This window comes from Perognathus longimembris, chromosome 25, assembly GCF_023159225.1.
Source record: "Perognathus longimembris pacificus isolate PPM17 chromosome 25, ASM2315922v1, whole genome shotgun sequence".
Classification (NCBI taxonomy): Eukaryota; Metazoa; Chordata; class Mammalia; order Rodentia; family Heteromyidae; genus Perognathus; species Perognathus longimembris.
The window spans coordinates 18,434,348-18,454,192 of NC_063185.1; the positions used below are offsets into that span (position 1 = coordinate 18,434,348).

Consider the following 19,845-nt stretch of genomic DNA (forward strand, 5'->3'; position numbering starts at 1 on the left):
CCCTCAAGCAGTGAGTATGATGTTTGAACAGTACAAACACTCAATTTGCCAAGGGCAGACAACTCATAGGTTCATTACCAGTGTTTATTGTGGTCCTCCACTTTTCCCCTCATATTCTAAAAGTGCCCATGAGTCTAAGTTATAGTCATCATCTAAAAAGTTCAAGGTTAAAAAATCACTCCAAAGCCCTACAATTTTAACTTGTCCATTAAAGAAATACTGTTCCTCTGCTGATAGCAAGTTCACATTTTAAAATTTTGAATTCTTAATAACCAATATATATTCATCCCTTACTATAAAAAGTCCCGAAAGTACAAGTAGCAGAAGTAATAAACCTTAGGAACTTCCCCCCAAAAAACCCATAGAAAAACGAACATTTTGTATAAAATTCAAGGTCAGAAAAAATTATCTTAAATGAGGAAGCATTAAAGAAGTCAACAACTTCCGTTTCAAATGGTAACCCAGCAAGGATACGCACACTGATGACCACAAAGGGAAAAACTTAACGCGTGGAAAAACTAAAAAAGGTCACTTTATATAGAAGTCATTAAGTGGTTACAGCCCAACATAAAACATTTTTTGGGGGGGAAACACTGGTACAAATATGTAATTATTTAATGTCTCAATAAAAATACAGGAATTGATCCAAAACAAAAAAATACTTAAAACCAGGATTACAGTGGAATTTCTTTGCTTAAAGTTTGTCATTTAATTTCAAAAGGGACCAACTTCTTGATCACTATTAAGAATGACTTAAACTGGCAAGTTTTCAAGGAGAAAGTTTAGTAATTTATGTAACAGATGTGCTAGGAAAACTGCATGAATGAGATAAGCCAAGAAAAACATCCTGATGTCCACAACTAAATTATGACCTATGGGAGGAAGCAACTATAAAATTACTTCCCTTTCCTTACTGCTTCAGTGGTTAGAAATGAAGTAACCTACTTCACAGCAGCCCATTTTCAGACATTAAAATGGACCTTAACTACTCTAAAACACAGGACAATACTAAAGAAAAATATTATATATTTATGTATTTCCCTAAGTTGCTCTATATTTCAGACATTTAATATAAAAGCAAAGTAATATGTGCATTAACTGAATAATCTATTAAGATTATTGGGACCTGAATCGGTGTCTTATATGCGCCTGTTTACTAGATGCACCAATCAATTACCATGTGCTTCAATTTCCTCATCTAGTCCCACAATTACATATTACTATCATTATGGTGAATAAAGGAAATGACAAATGGAAAATATTTAGCACAGTTTTCTGGTATTGCCTATTTTCAGGTTCAATAGACTCAACCTAAATGTGCTGTAAATATGCTCTCACTGCTGAACTTGACAGTCATGGTAAGTAGCCTCCTGCTGACCCAGTGTAAGGAAGAAAAAAGACTACTGATAAGTAATAATGGTCAAATAGCTGAAAATGAGTACCACTAAAAACAAGACAAGAACCTATATTCCAGCATAGAATAACTGCTAAGGAGAGTTGGTACCTGGAAGTTTACTTTTCTTTCTTTAAGTCATTCATTCAGTCATGGCAGAACTGGGGTCTGATGCTCATAGAACTACCTGTCAAAGGACCCTAAAAATGACCTTTTGATGTGGCATCAGAAAAACAGGTGGTAAAACTGACATCTGAAATAGCACAGGCCTGAAAGAATGCAGGAAAGGGCTGACCCATTCATGTGCCTGAGAACTGGAACAAAAACACTGCTTGTGCAGCTAGGTTTCAAGTTTCTTTAGTTCCAACAAAAGGTCTGTCACCTGACACAGCCCATGGTTAACCCAGATAAGCACAGCAAAAACACATAGCTTGAGATGTTGCTTCATTCTCCAAATGTATGAAGATGGTGGGTAAGAATGAAGAGCATCGAGATTTGATTTGAAATGTCTCTTCAATCTCTAAAGTGTATGACAATGATGAGAAACTGAAGAGGAGGGAGTGATTTGGGATTGTCACAAGCTCAGCTGGGAATGGAACCAGAGGATCCAAAGCAAAGAGGAAAAGAGCCGAGGGCTTTGGGACCCCCTGACAGAAAGCTGTTCATGCTTTCTGTTGTCCCATAGATTCCATTTCTACTTCTTCTTGGCCACTTGCATCCTCAGTGCAGCTCTGTGCCTCCAGCCCGTTTTCAGAGAGGGAGCATGCACTCTAGGAACAATGTGAATCACTGCTCATCCAACTTTAAAGTTGCTGTACTCTAATTATTTGACCTGTTAATTTAAAAAGGAGAGCTGATTCTCATTTTTTGTGAACTCTGTGCTAGCAACATTCACAGTCACAGTACTCTGTGGCCATTCTTGAACACAAGCACAACAGTAAAAACAAAAACCCTTGACTAGCCCACTGCACAGATTCCCAAGTGAGGTCAAACAAGGTAAGACTCTGCCCTCTGGGTTCATTCTGTAAAGCGGTCCTGCTTGTGGTCTTCTGGCACCATGCTTTCCAGCACTTTGTGCTTTTCATTGAAGATTCACTGTTTAAAATGGTCACAGATGCAGTGCAGAAGCTTAAGCTGAGAAAGGCTGGGATGCGCCTTGTAGAGAGGACGCATGCATGACCTGAGCTTCTCTCAGGCTTCAGCTATACTGCTGAGATTGAGTCTTGTGGACTTTCTGCCCTGGCTAGCTTTGAACCTTGATTCTCTAAATTTCAAACTCCTAAGTAGCTAGAATCACAGGTACGAGCCTCCAGCATACAGCTCTATCAGTTTATTTATTTATTTTTAAATTGCTGGAAAATGCTACTCTCAAAAGCCAGGCCCTTTTTCCCCCTCAATTTAAGTCAAAAGATCCCATACTCAAATGAACTCTATTCAGTTTATAGGGAAGGCAAGCATGAGTCCAAACTTCGAGATATTAGTAGTTTTCAATACTGTGCTGGTCCTGGGGCTTGAACTCAGGGCTTGGGCATTCATTCATTGCCCCTTAGGTTTTTCCACTCAAGGATGGCGCTCTACCACTTTAGCCATTTTTGGATTTTTTTTTTTTGGAAGTCAACTGGGACTTAAGAATGTCATAGACATTTCTGCCCAAGTTGGTTTAGAATCTCAATCCTCAGATTTTAGCCTCCTGAGCAGCAAGGATCACAAGCACGAGCCACCAGCACCTAGCTTCAATAGTTATTTTTACAAACTCACAGAGGTATTTTAACTTGTTTGCTAAATAAAGTGCCAATACCCAGTATTTTAATCACAATAGTAATCACTTAGTAATCAGCTGCTAGTATAAACAATTCAAGAGCTAAAAAGGCTGCAATACAATGAAAATACTTGGATTACAAGTGTAAACTAACAGGAAATACTAGGAAGATTATGTTCTATGAGAGCGTTTTATTGACACAATCAGAACAATGATCTTTGATTTTTGTCTGTTTATACTGAATTCATTTAAGGAAGCAAGTTACATTGCTGGGAAGTGAAAACAGAACAGAGAGACAGCCTTCCTCATAAATCTTAAGATTTAAAAATGTGAAAGCAAAACTTAAAATTACTGAAAGGAAAAATATTAACACCACATTTCCAAATAGCTCTTAGCCCTATGTCAACCCTGTGAGCTATTAAGTAATCCTGAATATTAAGAAGTACCAGCAATGACTTACTTATGACAAGCACCTCTTTGTATAATCAACTATATAATCTTTATTTTTAAAACCTGTAGGGCTTTCTGAGTGGCTCAAGTGGTTGGGCACTTGCCTAGCAGATATAAGGGCCTGTAATCCCAGCTACTCAGGAGACTGAGATCTGAGGAGCTCAAGGACAGCACCCAGGCCCTGAGTTCAAGCCCCATGACTGACCAAAAGGGGAAAAACAAACAAGGCTGCAGCACTTGCTCAAGTGCTAGAGCACTAGTCTAGTAAGCACAAAGCCCCAAGTTTAAACTCTGGTACTGGAAAAAAAAAATTCTGCTTCATTATAAATGTACTCCCGCTAAAATGAATACTGTAAAATGGTTAATTTTATGTAATGTGACTTTTAGCTCATTAAGACCACTTGCAGAGATGATTTGCTTTTCAGTAAATTAAATTTGTGTTAAAAAAAGGGGGGGAGGGCAGTGTGTTTTTTTCTTGTATCATGTTAAAATGGCTCTGCAAGGAAGATCAAATGTCCAAGGTATTCAAAAGTGAGTACAGCTCAACAATTTTATTTTCACTCTACATTTTAATTTTATTTTCTACAACTATGATAAAAGAGCCGCTAAAATAATTTAAACAGTCAAAACTTGACTTGTTAAAAAGGTTTAAAATTTTCTAAAACTATACCAGCTTTTTAATTTCTCTTAATTAGAACTAAGCTGAAACAAAGCTTTCCTTTTGTGTTATATCTTTTGGCTATCACCCAAAGACAAGACTAAAGAAGCAAAAGAAAGAAAAGAAAAATTGAGAGAAAGACAGTAAACATTTGCACAATCTATCAGCTCATTTAATTCTTTCCCAGTCCTGAAAGGTAGGCTTTGTCCTCACTTCATACAGAGGTAGATAACTCCTTTTTCAACTCAATTATCCTAACACTACTCATTTAAAAATAAAAACAAAACCCAAAGAAATATGATCAACGTTGGCACACTCAGGCAGCTATCTTTTGCATAGGTGGTTCCCTATGTGAAACATTAAGGTAGTTTTGTCGCAAGAATTAGGTTACCTACCACTCAGAAGAAAAATCTAACACAAAGTAACGACATCAGTAACCCTGAAAAACTACCTTCTAAGAGAATAAAAGGAGATATTCTACAATATCACTACGTGAAAAATCACATATTTATAGACACAAATGCTTGATATTGCAGCTATAATGTTTTTTTCCATTACCACTGCGAGATGCAGATGTACAGTCAAACGTCAACACAAATGGAGTATAATTCTAGAAAAGTCCTAGCAGAACAGAAATGACAAATTCTATACAGCGATGCTGGTTTGTGATGCCATCTTTGTGAACTATACTGACACTGTGTTTAAACTAAGCTGTAATTTTCTGATTCTGATTCACAAGTTTCTACACTCAAACATGATCAAATCCCCAAACGAATCAACTGTTTTGTTTTTTTATTTTTACATGAAGAAAACTATTTCTATACTTGAAATTAATTATTTAACTTGAACGATGAGTTCTTTTTAAAAATTGTACCAGTCCTGAGGCTTGAAGGCTATCCTTACTTTTGGGCTTAAGGCTAGCGCTTTACTATTTGAGCCAGAGCACCACTTCCAGCTTTATTTTTGGTAGTTAATTACAGATAAGAGGCTCTTGGACTTTCCTACCTGAGCTGGCTTTGATCTTGGATCCTCAGTAAATACTGGCCTTTCACTTTATTATTATTACAATTAAAAACATTTTTGGGGGTAATGGCACTGAGGCTTGGACTCAGGGCCTTGAGCTCTTATCTGGCTTTTTTTGCTCATGTCTGATGCTCTTCCTCTTGAGCTACGTCTCCTCTAGTGCCAGCTTCTTGCTGGATAATTAAGAGCTCTATGGATTTGTCTGTCCAGGTTGGCTTAGAACCATGCCTCTCAAATCTTAGCTTCCTATGCATGTGGGATTATAGGAGTGAGCCACCAGCTAGAACTGTGTGCTCGTGCTCAGCCTTCTTGTTCATAGCTGGCACTCTGACCTGAACCATGCTTCCAGCTCAGCTTTTGGCTGGTTAAATGGAGAAAGTATCTTCCAGAGTTTCTGCCTCATTTGGCTTTGAACTGCAATCCTCCAGATCTCAGCTTCCAAAGTAACTAGTATCATAGGTATGAGACACTTGCACTTGGCAAACAGTAAAGAATCATTCTTGTGTTGTCTGGAGAGTAGGATTATATAGTTAAACTTTTCTATTTGGTTTCATGAGAAATGAGCCACATGTCAAAATCCCATTTAGTACCAAACTTCAACAAACTAAGGATATTTAAGCAACTTAACTGCAAATGACACAGTTTTACTCATACAATTACATGTCAACTTAAAAATGATAAATAATGCTGGGGTGGGGGTGTGGCTCAATGGTAGAGCACTGGCCTAGCAAGCACAGGTCCTGAGTTTAAACCTCAGTACTTTAAGAACAAAGGAAGGAAGGAAAGAAGGAAGGAAGGAAGGAAGGAAGGAAGGAAGGAAGGAAGGAAGGAAGGGAGGAAGGAAGGAAGGAAGGAAGGAAGGAAGGGACAAGCTAGTCAAGCCTTGTGGTATAGGCCCAAAGGTCTAGCACTTGGGAGATTTGAGACAGGAGGATTGGGGGAGTTCTAGGCCAGCCTGACCTGCAAAACCACACTTGGGCTGGGAATATGGCCTAGTGGTAGAGCGCTTGCCTCGCATGCATGAAGCCCTGGGTTCAATTCCTCAGCACCACATATATAGAAAAGGCCAGAAGTGACACTGTGGCTCAAGTGGTAGAGTGCTAGCCTTGAGCAAGAAGAAGCCAGGGACAGTGCTCAGGCCTTGAGTTCAAGCCCCAGGACTGGCAAAAAACAAAACAAAATATATCTTGTCTCAAAAACCAAAACAAAAAAGAAGACAAATATGACAAAAGTTAATAGAAAAAAATGAAGTATGCTTGCATGCATTTTTCTTAAAAGTTTACTAAAAATTAAGAAAACAAATGTCGAGAAAAACAGAAAGCTAAACTTTTTTTTTTTTTTTTTTTTGCCAGTACTGAGGCTTGAACTCAGGGCCTGGGCACTGTCCCTGAGCTTTTTGTTCAAGGGTGGCACTCTACTACTTGAGCCACAGTGCCACTCTGGCTTTTTCTGTTTATGTGGTACTAAGGAATTGAATCCAGGACTTCATGCGTGCTAGGCAAACACTGTACCACTAAGCCACATTCCCAGCTAAACTTTTCATATCATTTTTCTGGTACAAAAATGTGATTGTGGATGAGAATTCTTGAGTAGAATATTCATTACAAAAGCTTGTATGCAGCTGGGAATGTGCCTTAGTGGCAGAGTGCTTGCCTTGCATGCATGAAGCCCTGGGTTTGATTCCTCCGTACCACCTACACAGAAAAAGCCGGAAGTGGTGCTGTGGCTCTAATGATAGAATGTTAGCTTTGAGAAAAAAGCCCAGGGCCTTAGTTCAAGCCCCAGGAATGGCAAAAAAAAAAAAAAAAAAAAAAAAAAAAAAAGGAAAAGAAAAAGAAAAGCTTGTGTGCATATTTAACAAATGATGAGTTTGTGTGAAAGCTACAAAAATTATTCCTATTAGAATTAGAAGCACACTTTAAGTACACTTCAGAATTATGTCAAAAATGATGCTTCTGGATTTTCGTAAGCGAAGTACAAAGCATGTGAGGCTACTATGGGACATGAACACAATCACTTGTATTTCAAAATTCAGTAGCTTAATCTATCCAAAAGTCCTATTGGCTACTTGTTGGCTCCAATGTGGGGATGCCGTGTTCCTATACCTGTATTTCATTTTCAGGCTAAAGGGGCTCTACTGAGCCAAAAGACTTCCTTGCCAATCTGGGTGAGTGGACAGAATCATCAGGAAGTCTTTCTTGCAGTGTCCTCTTTCCTTAGAGTATAGATTTCATTTACTGCTAGAGGCTAACGATATGGAATCATATATTTTAGATGGCTCTTTTGCTTAATATTACTCTGCTCCTTAGGAATAAATTGTCAGCTCCATTTTGCATTCCTAAAATAAAGCTTTTTATGTTTTAAAATCAATGTTTTACATTAGCAGTATGTTTTTAAGCTTGAGAAAACAAGCTGAACAAACAGTTCAAGAAGTGACAGGTGGAAGTTGCAGGATATCTTTCCAAAGACTTTATTCCTCAACATGTCTTTCAAAAGAATATTTCTGCATATGCCTTACAATATTACAGTAAAAGCATTTTTTATTTTGCAATAACACAAGTATGTACAACATACAGAAGTATGTTAAGTAAGCTTTCTGTCATATTAGTTAAAGATGGACTTAGTTCCACTGTTGTAGTAGAAAGGCTGGGCCTTGGGATGTATACCAGTAATCCCAGCACTGGGGGTTTAGAGAAACTGAAGCAGAGGCTGGAAGACTTTGAAGGTAGTCTAGGGGACACATAGTTCTAGGTCGGCCTTGACTACACAGTGAGACTTTGTTTCAAAAATAACAAAACAAAACAAAAACAACCAAGGCACAAAGGTTTAGCAAAAAATGTCCAATGAAAATACTGAGTTCATGGGCTTTAAGATACAGTTCTTACATTCTTGTAAAGAATCTAACAATCTTTATCCTCTCACTGTACTTCTTTGATTTGCTCATATTACTGATTATTCTGTGCACACTGTAGCAACAATAGTGTTCCAAGAGTTTATGTCAAATACAAGACTAAGGGTTTCATACTTAATCCTCATGAACCTGTAAAGTTTCATCATTTCTGTTTTACAGATAAGGAAAATCAGAGACACCAGTCTAATATCTGAGATCACTGCTTGCCAGTAGTGGACCTAACATTTCTATCAATTTCTCATCTCTGAACCACTACTGGCTTCCCAGATCGATTAAACACCACCTGGAGGTACCTGGCTAACAAATTCCTATAGATACATAGATGGACAGACATTCATAATGAAGCTAAACAAAGAAAGTACATATGAAGTGATACTGTCCAAAAAGAATGTTAAATACGGTGGCCTAGCAAATGGTGTAATTCTTTGTATTCAACAAATATCAGAAGTATAAAAAAAAAGAAGAAAAAAACACCTTTAATCTCTGTGAAGCAGTCTCCTTCCCCCAATCTGGAATTTGAGTTGGATTAACTGACCAGATATAATTACCAATTTATGGGCAACACAGAGGTCAGAGGACTGTTTAAATAACGCCATGGGAATGCAATAAACTAAATCTAGATGGAAAGAAATGCAAATGATCCAGTTTCTTTGACAAATAAGCAGCAAAAGGAAGAGAGAAAGTATAGTGTGGATGTACAGATGAAGAAAATGGAGAGAGGAGGACTGGGGAGGGAGCTCAGCTGTTGTGTATGCCTAGTGTATAAGCAGCCCCAGGTTTCATATCCAGAACAAGTGGAGGAGCCAGGACAGAGAATATAGAATCAAGAAATGTACGTACCAATCAGAAACAATAGAAAGGAATTAAAAGATGAGCATCGGTGTCTGACACCTGTAAGCCTAGGTACTCAGGAGGCTGAAATCTGAGACCACAGCTTAAAGCCAGCCCAGGCAGGAAAAATATATAATTTTATTGTTGTTATTATTAAGGTGTTGTATAGAAGGCTACCATTTCATAAGTCAGGTAGTGAGGGTGGTTGGGGTTTTTTTCTAGATAATGCCATCCACCCCGCCCACAAGTTAGATAGTTCATTTCCACAAGATTCTTATCTCCAGTAAAATACCAAAAAAAAAAAAAAAAAGCTAGAAGTGGTGCTGTGGCTCAACTGGTAGAGCACTAGTAATAAAGCTTAGGGACATGGGGCTGGGGATATGGCCTAGTGGCAAGAGTGCCTGCTTCATATACATGAGGCCCTGGGTTCGATTCCCCAGCACCACATATATGGAAAACGGCCAGAAGTGGCGCTGTGGCTCAAGTGGCAGAGTGTTAGCCTTGAGCAAAAAGAAGCCAGGGACAGTGCTCAGGCCCTGAGTCCAAGGCCCAGGACTGGCCAAAAAAAAAAAAAAAAGCTTAGGGACAACACCTAGGTCCCATGTTCAAACCCCAGGACTAGCACAGGACAGAAAAAAAATGGGGGGGGGGAGTTATGAAACAATAAGAAATGAATTCTACCAGGTATGGTAGTGCACACTTGTAATTCCAGATACCTGGGATCAGGACTCAAGTTCAAGTCCAGCTCCTGCAAAAAGTAAGATCCTATCTCAAAAAACAAGCCAGGAGTAGTAGCATGTACCTGTAATCCCAGCTTAGCAGGAGGTATAGGTAGGGCACTGCAGCCGGAGGGCAACTCCAGACAAAATGTAAGACCCTATCTGCAAAATAAAGCAAAAAAAGAATGGAGCATGGCTAAAGTGGTTAAGAGTGCCTGTGAAGAGTAAATGGACATTTGATATTAAGGAAGCACCTTTTATTTAAAAGAGGATAATGGTATTGTGGTAGGATCATAAAAATGTGGTTCTTTACTTGTTAGCAGGTGATCTATTTATAGGTGAAGTGATACAGTATTTGAGATGTCCCTCAACATAATACAAAGAGGTGGGTAGCTGGGAGTGCAGCCCATGCGGTACTGAAATGTGGGCGTGAGGTCTAAGCCCATGTAAGTTCACAATTATAGTCCCTCTATTGTTTTTTAATATATTTGCAATTTTGCATAATAAAAGCTAAAAATATATTCCAGTGCGATGATACATCTAAGTGTAAAAGGTGAAACAATAAAGGTTCTAGGGGATGAAAGTTATTCAAGCTGCCTCTATTTTCTCTTTCCTTAAACACTGTAAACAAATGGGAATATAATACAAGAATACAGAAACGACACTGCTATCAAGCCATACTTTAGTAGCAACAGTTAAAATGAAAAGGCTAAGTACTTTTAGTGCCGGTATCAGTAAACAGATGAAAAGCTACTTATGAACTAAAACTAAAGGATACAGGAAGATGTTAAGAGGTGCATAAGTATTTTTAAAAGCATGCAAAGGACCAAGGAAGTGACTCATGTAGTAGAGCACCTGCCTCACAAGTGTAGGCCCTGAGTTCAAACCCCAGACTGCCAGTCAATAAAAGTGTAAAGTAAAATAAAGATAAAAAGCACCTTGATAGTTAGAATTCCATACACTAATGTAAATACAGAAAATCACCTTCAAGAAATGCTGGCAGAGGAAAAATTAAACTTTTCTTTTTCTTTTTTTTTTTTTTTGCCAGACCTGGGGCTTGAACCCAAGGCCTGAGCACTGTCCCTAGCTTCTTTTTGCTCAAGGCTGGCACTCTACTACTTGAGCCACAGCGCCACTTCTGGCTTTCCCTGTAGATGTGGTGCTGAGGAATCAAACCCAGGGCTTCATGTACGCTAGGCAAGCCCTCTATCACTAGGCCATATTCCCAGCCCCTAAATGTATCTCTCTTTTAGAATCTAATTCTTAGTATCCACTCAGGTCCAGTTACCAGAAGAAAGATAATTAACTCATTGTTTCAGCAATAACAACGAGTTCAGCACTTAAGTTGTTCTAGGAAGATTAGAGAGCTGACAGTCAGCTTCTCTTTGCTTTCAAGTTCCAAGAAGCAAGCTAAACAGAGATTTACTGGTGAGATAGGGAAAATTGGAGCAGGGGCCACAGAAAGAAAAGCAAAACCAGAGATATGTTTATGTGGCACATTTTCTTGAAGGCAGACACCTGTACTTTCCAAGTTTAGCAAATACAGTACTGTGACAATTTTTTTTTTTTTTTTTTTTGCCAGTCCTGGGGCTTGGACTCAGGGCCTGAGCACTGTCCCTGGCTTCTCTTTGCTCAAGGCTAGCACTCTGCCACTTGAGCCACAGCGTCACTTCTGGCCGTTTTCTGTATATGTGGTGCTGAGGAATTGAACCCAGGGCTTCATGTAAATGAGTCAAGTACTCTTGCCACTAGGCTATATCCCCAGCCCCTAGCAAATACAGTACTAATCCAACATACAATTAATGAATTAACTGTTAAACTACTGAAGAAGCTGACGCTTATAAACGCAAGTTTCTCCCAGGGAGGTTAGCTGGACTAGAATAGTAGCTTCTACAGCTCTTAAGTAGCTGAATACTTAGGAATTTCAACAAATACACACCAATAAAATCACTAGTGGGGGTGGGGGAGAAATGCAATCTATGAGTAAGAGAATTAACATAAATCAGATTATTCATTGCCACTATCTCAGGACCTGTCACAAGAAGGGCTGCTTATGAAGTATTCCCGACTAAGAAGGAAGAGAAGGAGGGTCAGGCTTGCACAGTACAGGACAGTCCTGACCCACTACTGTGTTACCTTCACTGCAATCCCCAATTTCACTACAATCTCCAAGTCGGGAGGAAAATATAAGCGAACTGCAGCAACTTTCAGTTGGTACCATGGGTGAGATTACAGATTACAAGTGTATCTCATTTTACTTCAGCTTCAAAATCAGATGGCTGATACTAGTCAAGCTGCTTCCAGCCAGTCCTTTCTGGCCTGGGTAAGTTTTTATACAACTTGACTACAAGTGAGAGGAAACCACCACCCCAAATGCTGGCTGGCCGGGACTTTATCTGTTTCCTCTCAGTTTCACAATATTCTGCAAAACAAATCCACTTAAAACTACCAAGGGGCTGGCTGCTGGTGGCTCGCGCCTGTAATCCTAGCTACTCAGGAGGCTGAGATCTGAGAATCGCGGTTCAAAATGGCAGAGTGCTAGCCTTGAGCAAGAGAACTCAGGGAGAGGGCACAGTCAGTGCACTGAGTTCAAGGACCATGACTAACCAAAAACAAATGCAACAACTGTGGAAAAGATCCCCTTCCTTCCAGAAAGGCTTTTCAGAGGCCCAAAGCCAATGTGTGAGATGTATCATTATGCTTAAGAACTGCTACCATATGAATACAAGGGTGCTCCAGCCAGGAAACACAGTTTGAGGGAGTGTTATTTCTTTTTGAAGTCTCACTGGACAGGGGTATACACTACAAGTACTCGTTTTCCTGAGTCACTGGCTGGACTTATTTTGGCTTGGAGCATTTAAATATAACAATTGATTCCCATTTTCTGTTTATTTTTGCAGTCCTTGGAGATCTATGTCATTCTGCTTCAAATCATACATACTGCCAGCTAAAAGGTGTTTGAATGTGAACTTGCGTTCTTCAAAGTCCCTAACCAGTGGTCATTCCATGCTATCGCGCTCTGACCCAGTAAGAACAGCCCTATGTCCACTCCTGCTACCTCCCTTGTCCCTTCAACCAACCAAGTGCCATTCTATGGATCTGTGTCACCTTCTTTATGGAACTGTAAGGTGTCCAGTCTCAAAAGACATAGTGCCACAGTCTAGGGTTCTGTAAGACACATACATGCAGGTGAGGAGTTTCTTCACTCTCTGCCAGTGAAAGGTGCAAATCAAATCCTGAGTATTGAGTCAGTCCAACATTCCCAATGTCCTGATCTTAATGTCAGATAGCAAGAAAGCTTTCACAAGTTCTTAGAGGACGTATTATACGTTTCAAAACCCTGCTGGAGCCTATAATGGACAGTGGGTAGTAAACAGAAATAAGTTATTTTCACCCCAGCTCTTCCAATAGATGAGGTGGTAAGTGCTTGCATGGCAAATCTAACATGTAAACATGAGCATCAGGGTGATACTGACAAATAGGAAAGGAGTAGCCTTAGCAGAAATAGTTTCTTGATTTGTCTTCTAAAGTATGTACGGCCTTCTCACCTTTTTAAGTACCACAAATGCAGTCCTCTAAAACAAGTGAGAGGAAGCCACCATCCCAAATTCTGGCTGGCCTGGGCTTTATCTGTTCTCCTCTCAGTTCCACAACATTCTGTGAAACAGATCCATTTAAAACTACCAAGGGGCTGGCTGCTGGTGGCTCACACTTGTAATCCTAGCTAGTCAGGAGGCTGAGATCTGAGAATCTTCTGTTATTCTGACTCAGAGCTAAAGAGGTAGCTTTATGGAGACGTCTTCTGACTTTGAAAACTAAACTATTGGTATCCTGCTCTTTATGCAACATTAAATAACCAAGGAAATGTATCTGGAAGAGAGCCATTAATTTTATCTTTGACCATCAGAAACAAAGGGTGTGTAAATACTAACACAGCTCCAAATAAATACTGAAAGGCCTAATGGTCAAATAAGTAAGTTAGAAAGAAAAATTATGAAAAAAAATCACTTTCAAGCTTGGAGCTTCTTTCTTAAATGAGGTGATTTTCCTTTACATGCACTACACTGCTAAGAGTTCACAAGTACACTGCTAAAGTAAATTGTGTTTGTTTTAGGCAATCTAAGCCCTTGGCCCTTAGTTTTCACAGCCTTCTGAGGTGGGTACTAGTGTTTCCATTTTGCACCAGAGAAAACTGGAGTACTGGGAGGTTAAGTAACTTACTTGCCCATGGTCACTAAGCTTGAACCGAGCTTTGCAGCTTCTGAAGCCCACACTCCTTGGGCGCTCACTCTGATGCTTTCTTAGTAGCAAACAAAACCTGACAGTCCAGTCAAACTTTAGTTCCACCTGATGTATATTATTACCCAAGCCACTTGGAATTACTTGTCAGCTAATGTCAAGGACAGTTTGCTATCCACACTTCCTGATTCTAGGTTGGGGTGGTGGTGGTTCAGATAAATTGTTTTTTTTTCTTACCACAAGTATTGCATAATCACTAAAACCCAAAAGGAAGAGGGACTGATTAAATTCTTCAACTTTTATTTCCCGCTGGCCTGTCACAGCTGATATACCCAGTTTAAGTACTAAGCTTTTCTCGGTGTGCTAAGATCCTCAAGTCATTTTAGTTTTGAAGGAGACTGGTGTGCACTGGTCATTCCACCTGTCAAGGAAGTTAAAAGGTCACTGGGATAGAAACCCAGAATTCCTTTTAAAAGGTAACTTCGACGTCTCAATTTAAAGGAATTAGAGTCAAAGAAACGAGTCAAAAGGGGGAAAGCTAAGAGGAAAAAGAATCACAAGGAGCTGTATTATTACATGGCCGATCAACCCTCACTGGGGGTTAGAAAACATCAGGACGGGGTGTGCCTCCTCTTGAGTAACTTCGACCTGACCACAAAGGCCACTTGTTACACCTACCAACCCACGCTCACACTTGAGTTTCTCTAGGACTTAAAAAGGGGAGTAGTGAGTGCAGCAAGGTGCAAGGCGCACGTCGATTCAGGCCCACGGTCTTTCTGAACTACAACATCCTGATGGGCACAGAAAAGCACAAGGCAGAGCACGGCGTCCCCGAATTCCATCCCCCCGCCCCCCACCCCCCAGCTTTCCCTGCTGCCCCAGAAGGAACCAGGACAGTCCAGCCCGGGGCAGTGACCCAGCTAGCTCCGGACCGCCTGCCCCTCGGATGCCCGGGGCATCCGTACTCAAGGTTGGGGCGGCGGGGGGGGGGGGGAGGGAGATGGAGGTGGCAAGGAAGTGCTGGGCAGAGAGAGAAGGTGGGTAGGAGGATGGTTGGAAGCGCGGGGTGGGGGTGAGGGGGGTCCCCAGTTTCGCCCAGTGGGACGAGGGCCCAGGCCAGGAAGGGAGCCGGCCGCCGCCATGATGGGGCTGGCCGAGCCGGCGAAGGGAGGGAGGGGGGGGGCGTGACGCGAAGGACCCCCCGCGCGGGGCCGGCTCCCCTGCCTCCTCCCCCTCACCCCCTCCCCCGCTTCTCTTCCCCCGCGTGGGCCTCGGCCACAACTGCCCCCCCCCCCCCCGCCGCCGATACTCACGCTTTGTCCACCAGCTCCCGCACCTTCCACATGTTCAACATCGTGCCCCACGCGGGCCGGGCCGCCGTCTCCCTGTCCTGCTCCCCACGGACCCCGGAACACTACCGTGCCGGAGGAGGTCCAGGTCGGACGAGGGGCGGGGACGAGGGTGAGGGGTGGGGGGCGGGGAGGTCGCCGTCGCCTCCTCAAAGTCGCCCCCTCAGTCCGGATCCTTTCCCTGGCCACAGCCGCGGCGCCGCCGGTGACACGTCGAGACGCGGCGGCAGAAGTGCTGCGTGGACCGGAAGTTCCCCGCCTTCCGCCCGCGGCGCGCGCGCGGCACTCTGGGACTTGTAGTTTTTGTGGTGGCCCTCTCTTCCTAGTTCACCTGTTCATTTCAGTCAGTGCTCAGAATAAAAGCTTCAGGTAAATTTAAATCTCGTGTCATCCAACTGATTACATCATCTAGTTCTTTTCATTTCAATATAACATTAATGCCAGAACTAGGGGATACAGCTAGGGGTCCCAGTTCTCTTGGAGTTTATTAAAGGTCCCTGGAGGAAATAGTAATCAAAAAAACGTTTAATTACAGATTATAAGTGCTTGAAGAAAACAAGAAGATAAAACAATTGGCAATGATGTTAGAGGAAAATAACTTTAGGGAATGTATCTAGCTCCTTTGAGAAGTTTGTATTTAAGCTAAGATTGCAATGATTTAAAAAAAGAAACCGGCCATAAGAAAAAAAATTAAGGGAGCTAGGTGTGAGTGTCTCACACCTGTAATCCTAGCTATTCAAGAGGCTGAGATCTGAGGACTGCAGTTAGAAGCCAGACCAGGCAGGAATGTCCTGGAGACTCTTACCTCCAATTAATCACCAAAAAGCAGGAAGTGGAGCTCAGGTGGCCTTGAGCAGAAAAAGCTACAGGACAGTGACCCGAGTTCAAACCCTGGTACCAGAAAAAAAAACACAAGGGAAAAGTCATTGGTGAAGGATACTGATAAAGACTGATTTACAAGGAAGAGAAATGGACGGTTATTAAAGATGAAGCTGAGTGTTAGTGGTCCCAAGACCTCTGGTCCCTCAAGACAAGATAGCTCTATATGTTGAATCTTCTCTGTTATTACAGGTAGACTTGAAAGGAGTTTCAGTAAGACTTTGGGAGTAAGGCCCTGAGAGAAACAAGCTGAATCCATTGTCAGACAAAAGCAAGAAATCAAGATAAAGCTGGGCCAGAGTTCTGTCAAGATTGAACTACTGAGATCCCAGTGAGTTCTAGGATAGGTGAGGAAAGTAGTTAAGCCAAGAAGGTCCAAAAGTGGGGTTTTCAAATGAAGAGTTAGTCTTTCCAGTTGAAAAGATTGTCCAGCCCAAAGTTCAAGGGATGGAATGTGGCCAAAGGAGATAAGAGAAACTACTTTGCATAAATAAGTGCTTAGTAAGTTAACTTTTAGATAAACAAGTCCAGAGTGCACCTGCACAATAAACGTGGCACAAAAATAACAAACTTCCCTGTCTTTGGGCTTTTATGGACATTTCATAGCTTTGTCCAGCAAGGCTCACCAGAATTTTCCAGGAAGTACAATGCTAGTGGCTAATGTTCTCATTCCAACATCTAGTTTGGGTGTATCTAGACCTAATCTAGAATTATTATCCAGAGTAGACCTAATCCAGAATTACCATGTAGTGTTTTCACAGTCGGCTGGGGCCATCTAAACTGCATGAAAATCCTTCCTGTTCACCTTTCATTCCTGAGAGCTTCCAAAGGATTCAAAAATATCTGACCTGCAAAGTTTGTTGAAAAGTGGTCTTTAGCCTGGCAATAATTACACCTGTAATCATAGCTAATTAGGAGGCTGAGATCTGAGGATCACAGTTCGAAGCCATCCCAGGCAGGAAAGTCTGTAAGACTCTTATCTCCAGTTAATCATAGATAAAGCTGGACGTGGTGTTGTAGCTCAAGTGGTAGAGTGCTAGCCTTGAGCAAAAGGAGCTTAGGGATAGCACCCAGGCCTGGAAGTGATTTTTAAAAGTCTGGTTTGGGTGTCTCATGTCTGTAATCCTAGCTAGTTAGTGGACTAGAGGATCATGATTCAAAACCAGTCTGGGCAGGAAAGTCTGTGAGATTCTTATCTCCAATTAACTTCCAAAAAGCCGAAAGTGAAGATGTGACTCCAGTGTAGAGCACCAGCCTTGAGCTGAAAAGCTAAGGGACAGTGCCCAGGTCCTTGAATCCAAGCCCCAGTACTGGAACAACAACAACAAAAGTTGTCTCCAGACACGAAACATTTGCATGCAGGCAAAATGTTACATTTTGTCTTGGAAGTTTGAGGGCAGTTTCCATAGTAACTTCTTTGTGGCAACTTAAATAGGTCTATGGTAGAGAAAATGCCACCACCTCACCCCCCCCCACCCAACCCCTGCTACCCTTCTTCAGGAAAACATATTTCCATGAAATGAGCTCACATTTTTAGTAAGGCCAAACCAACACATGCTCTGAAAGGAAGCACACTCAGCTGTGCTCATTCCTTGGGAAGCACAGTTGTGCACAACGGACACGGGCTGCTTTTCTCATGTGTTTGGCTCCTTGGTGTTTCATGGGAGAAGTTTAATTCATGAGACACAACTTGGGCAGCCTTTGGAAGTCCCCTGCCAGACCTCCAGGCACCTACTAACAGCTTCTACTCTGGGGTCACTTATGTCAAGGCTATGCTTAAGCTTTGCTGGAGCTGGGCCATTTCTGCCAGTTTGAGGCCGCTCTCCCAGGCTGTCCCATTTCCTCAGAGCTTCCTTGCAATCTTCCTTCCTTTTTTCTCTTAACACAGGCATCAGAATTGCCCATGGTTTGAGACTCTAACCACTTGCTTTGCACGCTTCTCTTTTCCTTTTCTTTTCTTTCTTTCTTTTTTTTTTTTCGGTGCTAGTACTGGGGCCTGAACTCAGGAACTGGATGCTGTTCCTTAGCTCTTTTGCTAGGGCTGGTGCTCTACCATTTGACCTACAGCTCCACTGCTGGCTTCTCAGTGGTTATTTGGAGATAAGGGTTTCTTCCTGAGCTGACTTTGAATCTGCTATCCTCAGATGGGTACCTAGGATTACAGGAATGAGCCATCGGTGCCCAGCACATTCTCTTCTTTCTGTTTCATTTTTTTTCTCTCTCTCTCTCCTCCCCTCAACCAATAAATATCTACATTTCTAATTCTGTTTTGTCTCCGTTCAGCAGTACCCAAATGGACCCAACAGTTTCCTGTATACCTTGGTTTTGGTGTTTGGGTCATGAGGTGTTTGATCCCACCTGGCCACTCCCCTTGTAGAAGGAAGGCCCCTTGGTTCCTAAATGTAGCATGAGGGTTGTCAGAAAAAGCCATGCAATTCTGACTAGTGGTGGTTTAAATCTGTAATCCTAGCTACTAGGGAGATTCAAGTTCGAAGTCAGGCCAGGTTTTAACAAGAGTCTGCGAGACCTTTATCTCCAACAAACCACCCAAAAGCCAGAAAGCGGAGCTGTGGCTCAAGTGGTAAGAGTGCTCAATCCTTGAGCAAAAAAAGGCTGGGGTGACAGCGCCCAGGCCCTGAGTTCAAGCCCCAGTACCAGGCCTCTCTCTGTCTCTGTCTCTCTCTGTCTGTCTCTGTCTCTCTCTGCAGAGCTACCAACTGCAAGGCGCATGGTCCCTGTGCTTTCAACTGAGCACCTAGGAGGCTACAAATAATTGTCTCGTTTGCCAGGGGAGACCTGACATGGCGGGGAGAACTCTGATTGGCTCAGTGGAGATCTCGTGCCGACCTCCCAGCCAATGGCAGCGAGGGCGGGTATGCGAACTCTGATTGGTCTCGTTTGAGTCACGTGCCTACATCCGGGGTCCGCCGGCCTTGGCGGCGGGCGCTTGAACAGGCTTCGAAGCCTCCTCGACGCTTTCTGAGGCGGGGAGAAGATTCCTGAAGTCATCTTTTTTTTTTTTTTCAAATTTTTATTATCAAACTGATGTACAGAGAGGTTACAGTTTCATGCGTTAGGCATTGGATACATTTCTTGTACTGTTTGTTACCTTGTCCCTCATGCCCCCCTCCCTCCCCCCCTTTTCCTCCCCGCCCCCCCCCAGTAGTCATCTTTTTTTTTAAAGCTGTATTTTACCAGACAAAAGCCGCGGCAGTTTACAACTAAGTCTGAGTTTCTGCCGACACCACGGCTTGTCCTCATCTGCTCAGGCCCTGGGTGGATTTGTCCCGTTTGAAACTCATCCATCTTTCAGGATCCACAGCGGGCCTCAGGTAAGGCCTGAGGCCGAGTCCTCATGCAGGCCTCTGGGGTGTGTGTGTGTGTGTGGGGGGAGGGGTGGCAAGGCCTCAGGTGTGTGTGGGGGTGGGGTGGGCAAGGCCTCTGGTGTGTGTGGGGGGGCGGTGGGGTGGGGTGGGCAAGGCCTCTGGTGTGTGGGGGGGGCGGTGGGGTGGGGTGGGCAAGGCCTCTGGTGTGTGGGGGGCGGTGGGGTGGGGTGGGCAAGGCCTCTGGTGTGTGGGGGGCGGTGGGGTGGGCAAGGCCTCTGGTGTGTGTGGGGGGGTGGGCAAGGCCTCTG

The 19,845-nt window shown here is 42.6% G+C and overlaps 1 protein-coding gene across 2 annotated transcripts in view; it reads right to left on the minus strand.

Annotated features, from left to right (window-relative positions):
- Positions 1-15,426, minus strand: part of Clint1 (clathrin interactor 1) — a 43,811-nt gene extending 28,385 nt beyond the window's left edge. Inside the window, exon 1 of one of the 2 annotated variants that reach the window (XM_048334368.1) lies at positions 15,297-15,426. In XM_048334368.1, coding sequence (XP_048190325.1) covers positions 15,297-15,337 — 41 coding nt within the window. In that variant the 5' untranslated portion in view covers positions 15,338-15,426. The remainder of the gene's footprint in view (positions 1-15,296) is intronic. The other variant, XM_048334369.1, reaches the window with a different exon arrangement.
- Positions 15,427-19,845: the final 4,419 nt, after the last annotated feature.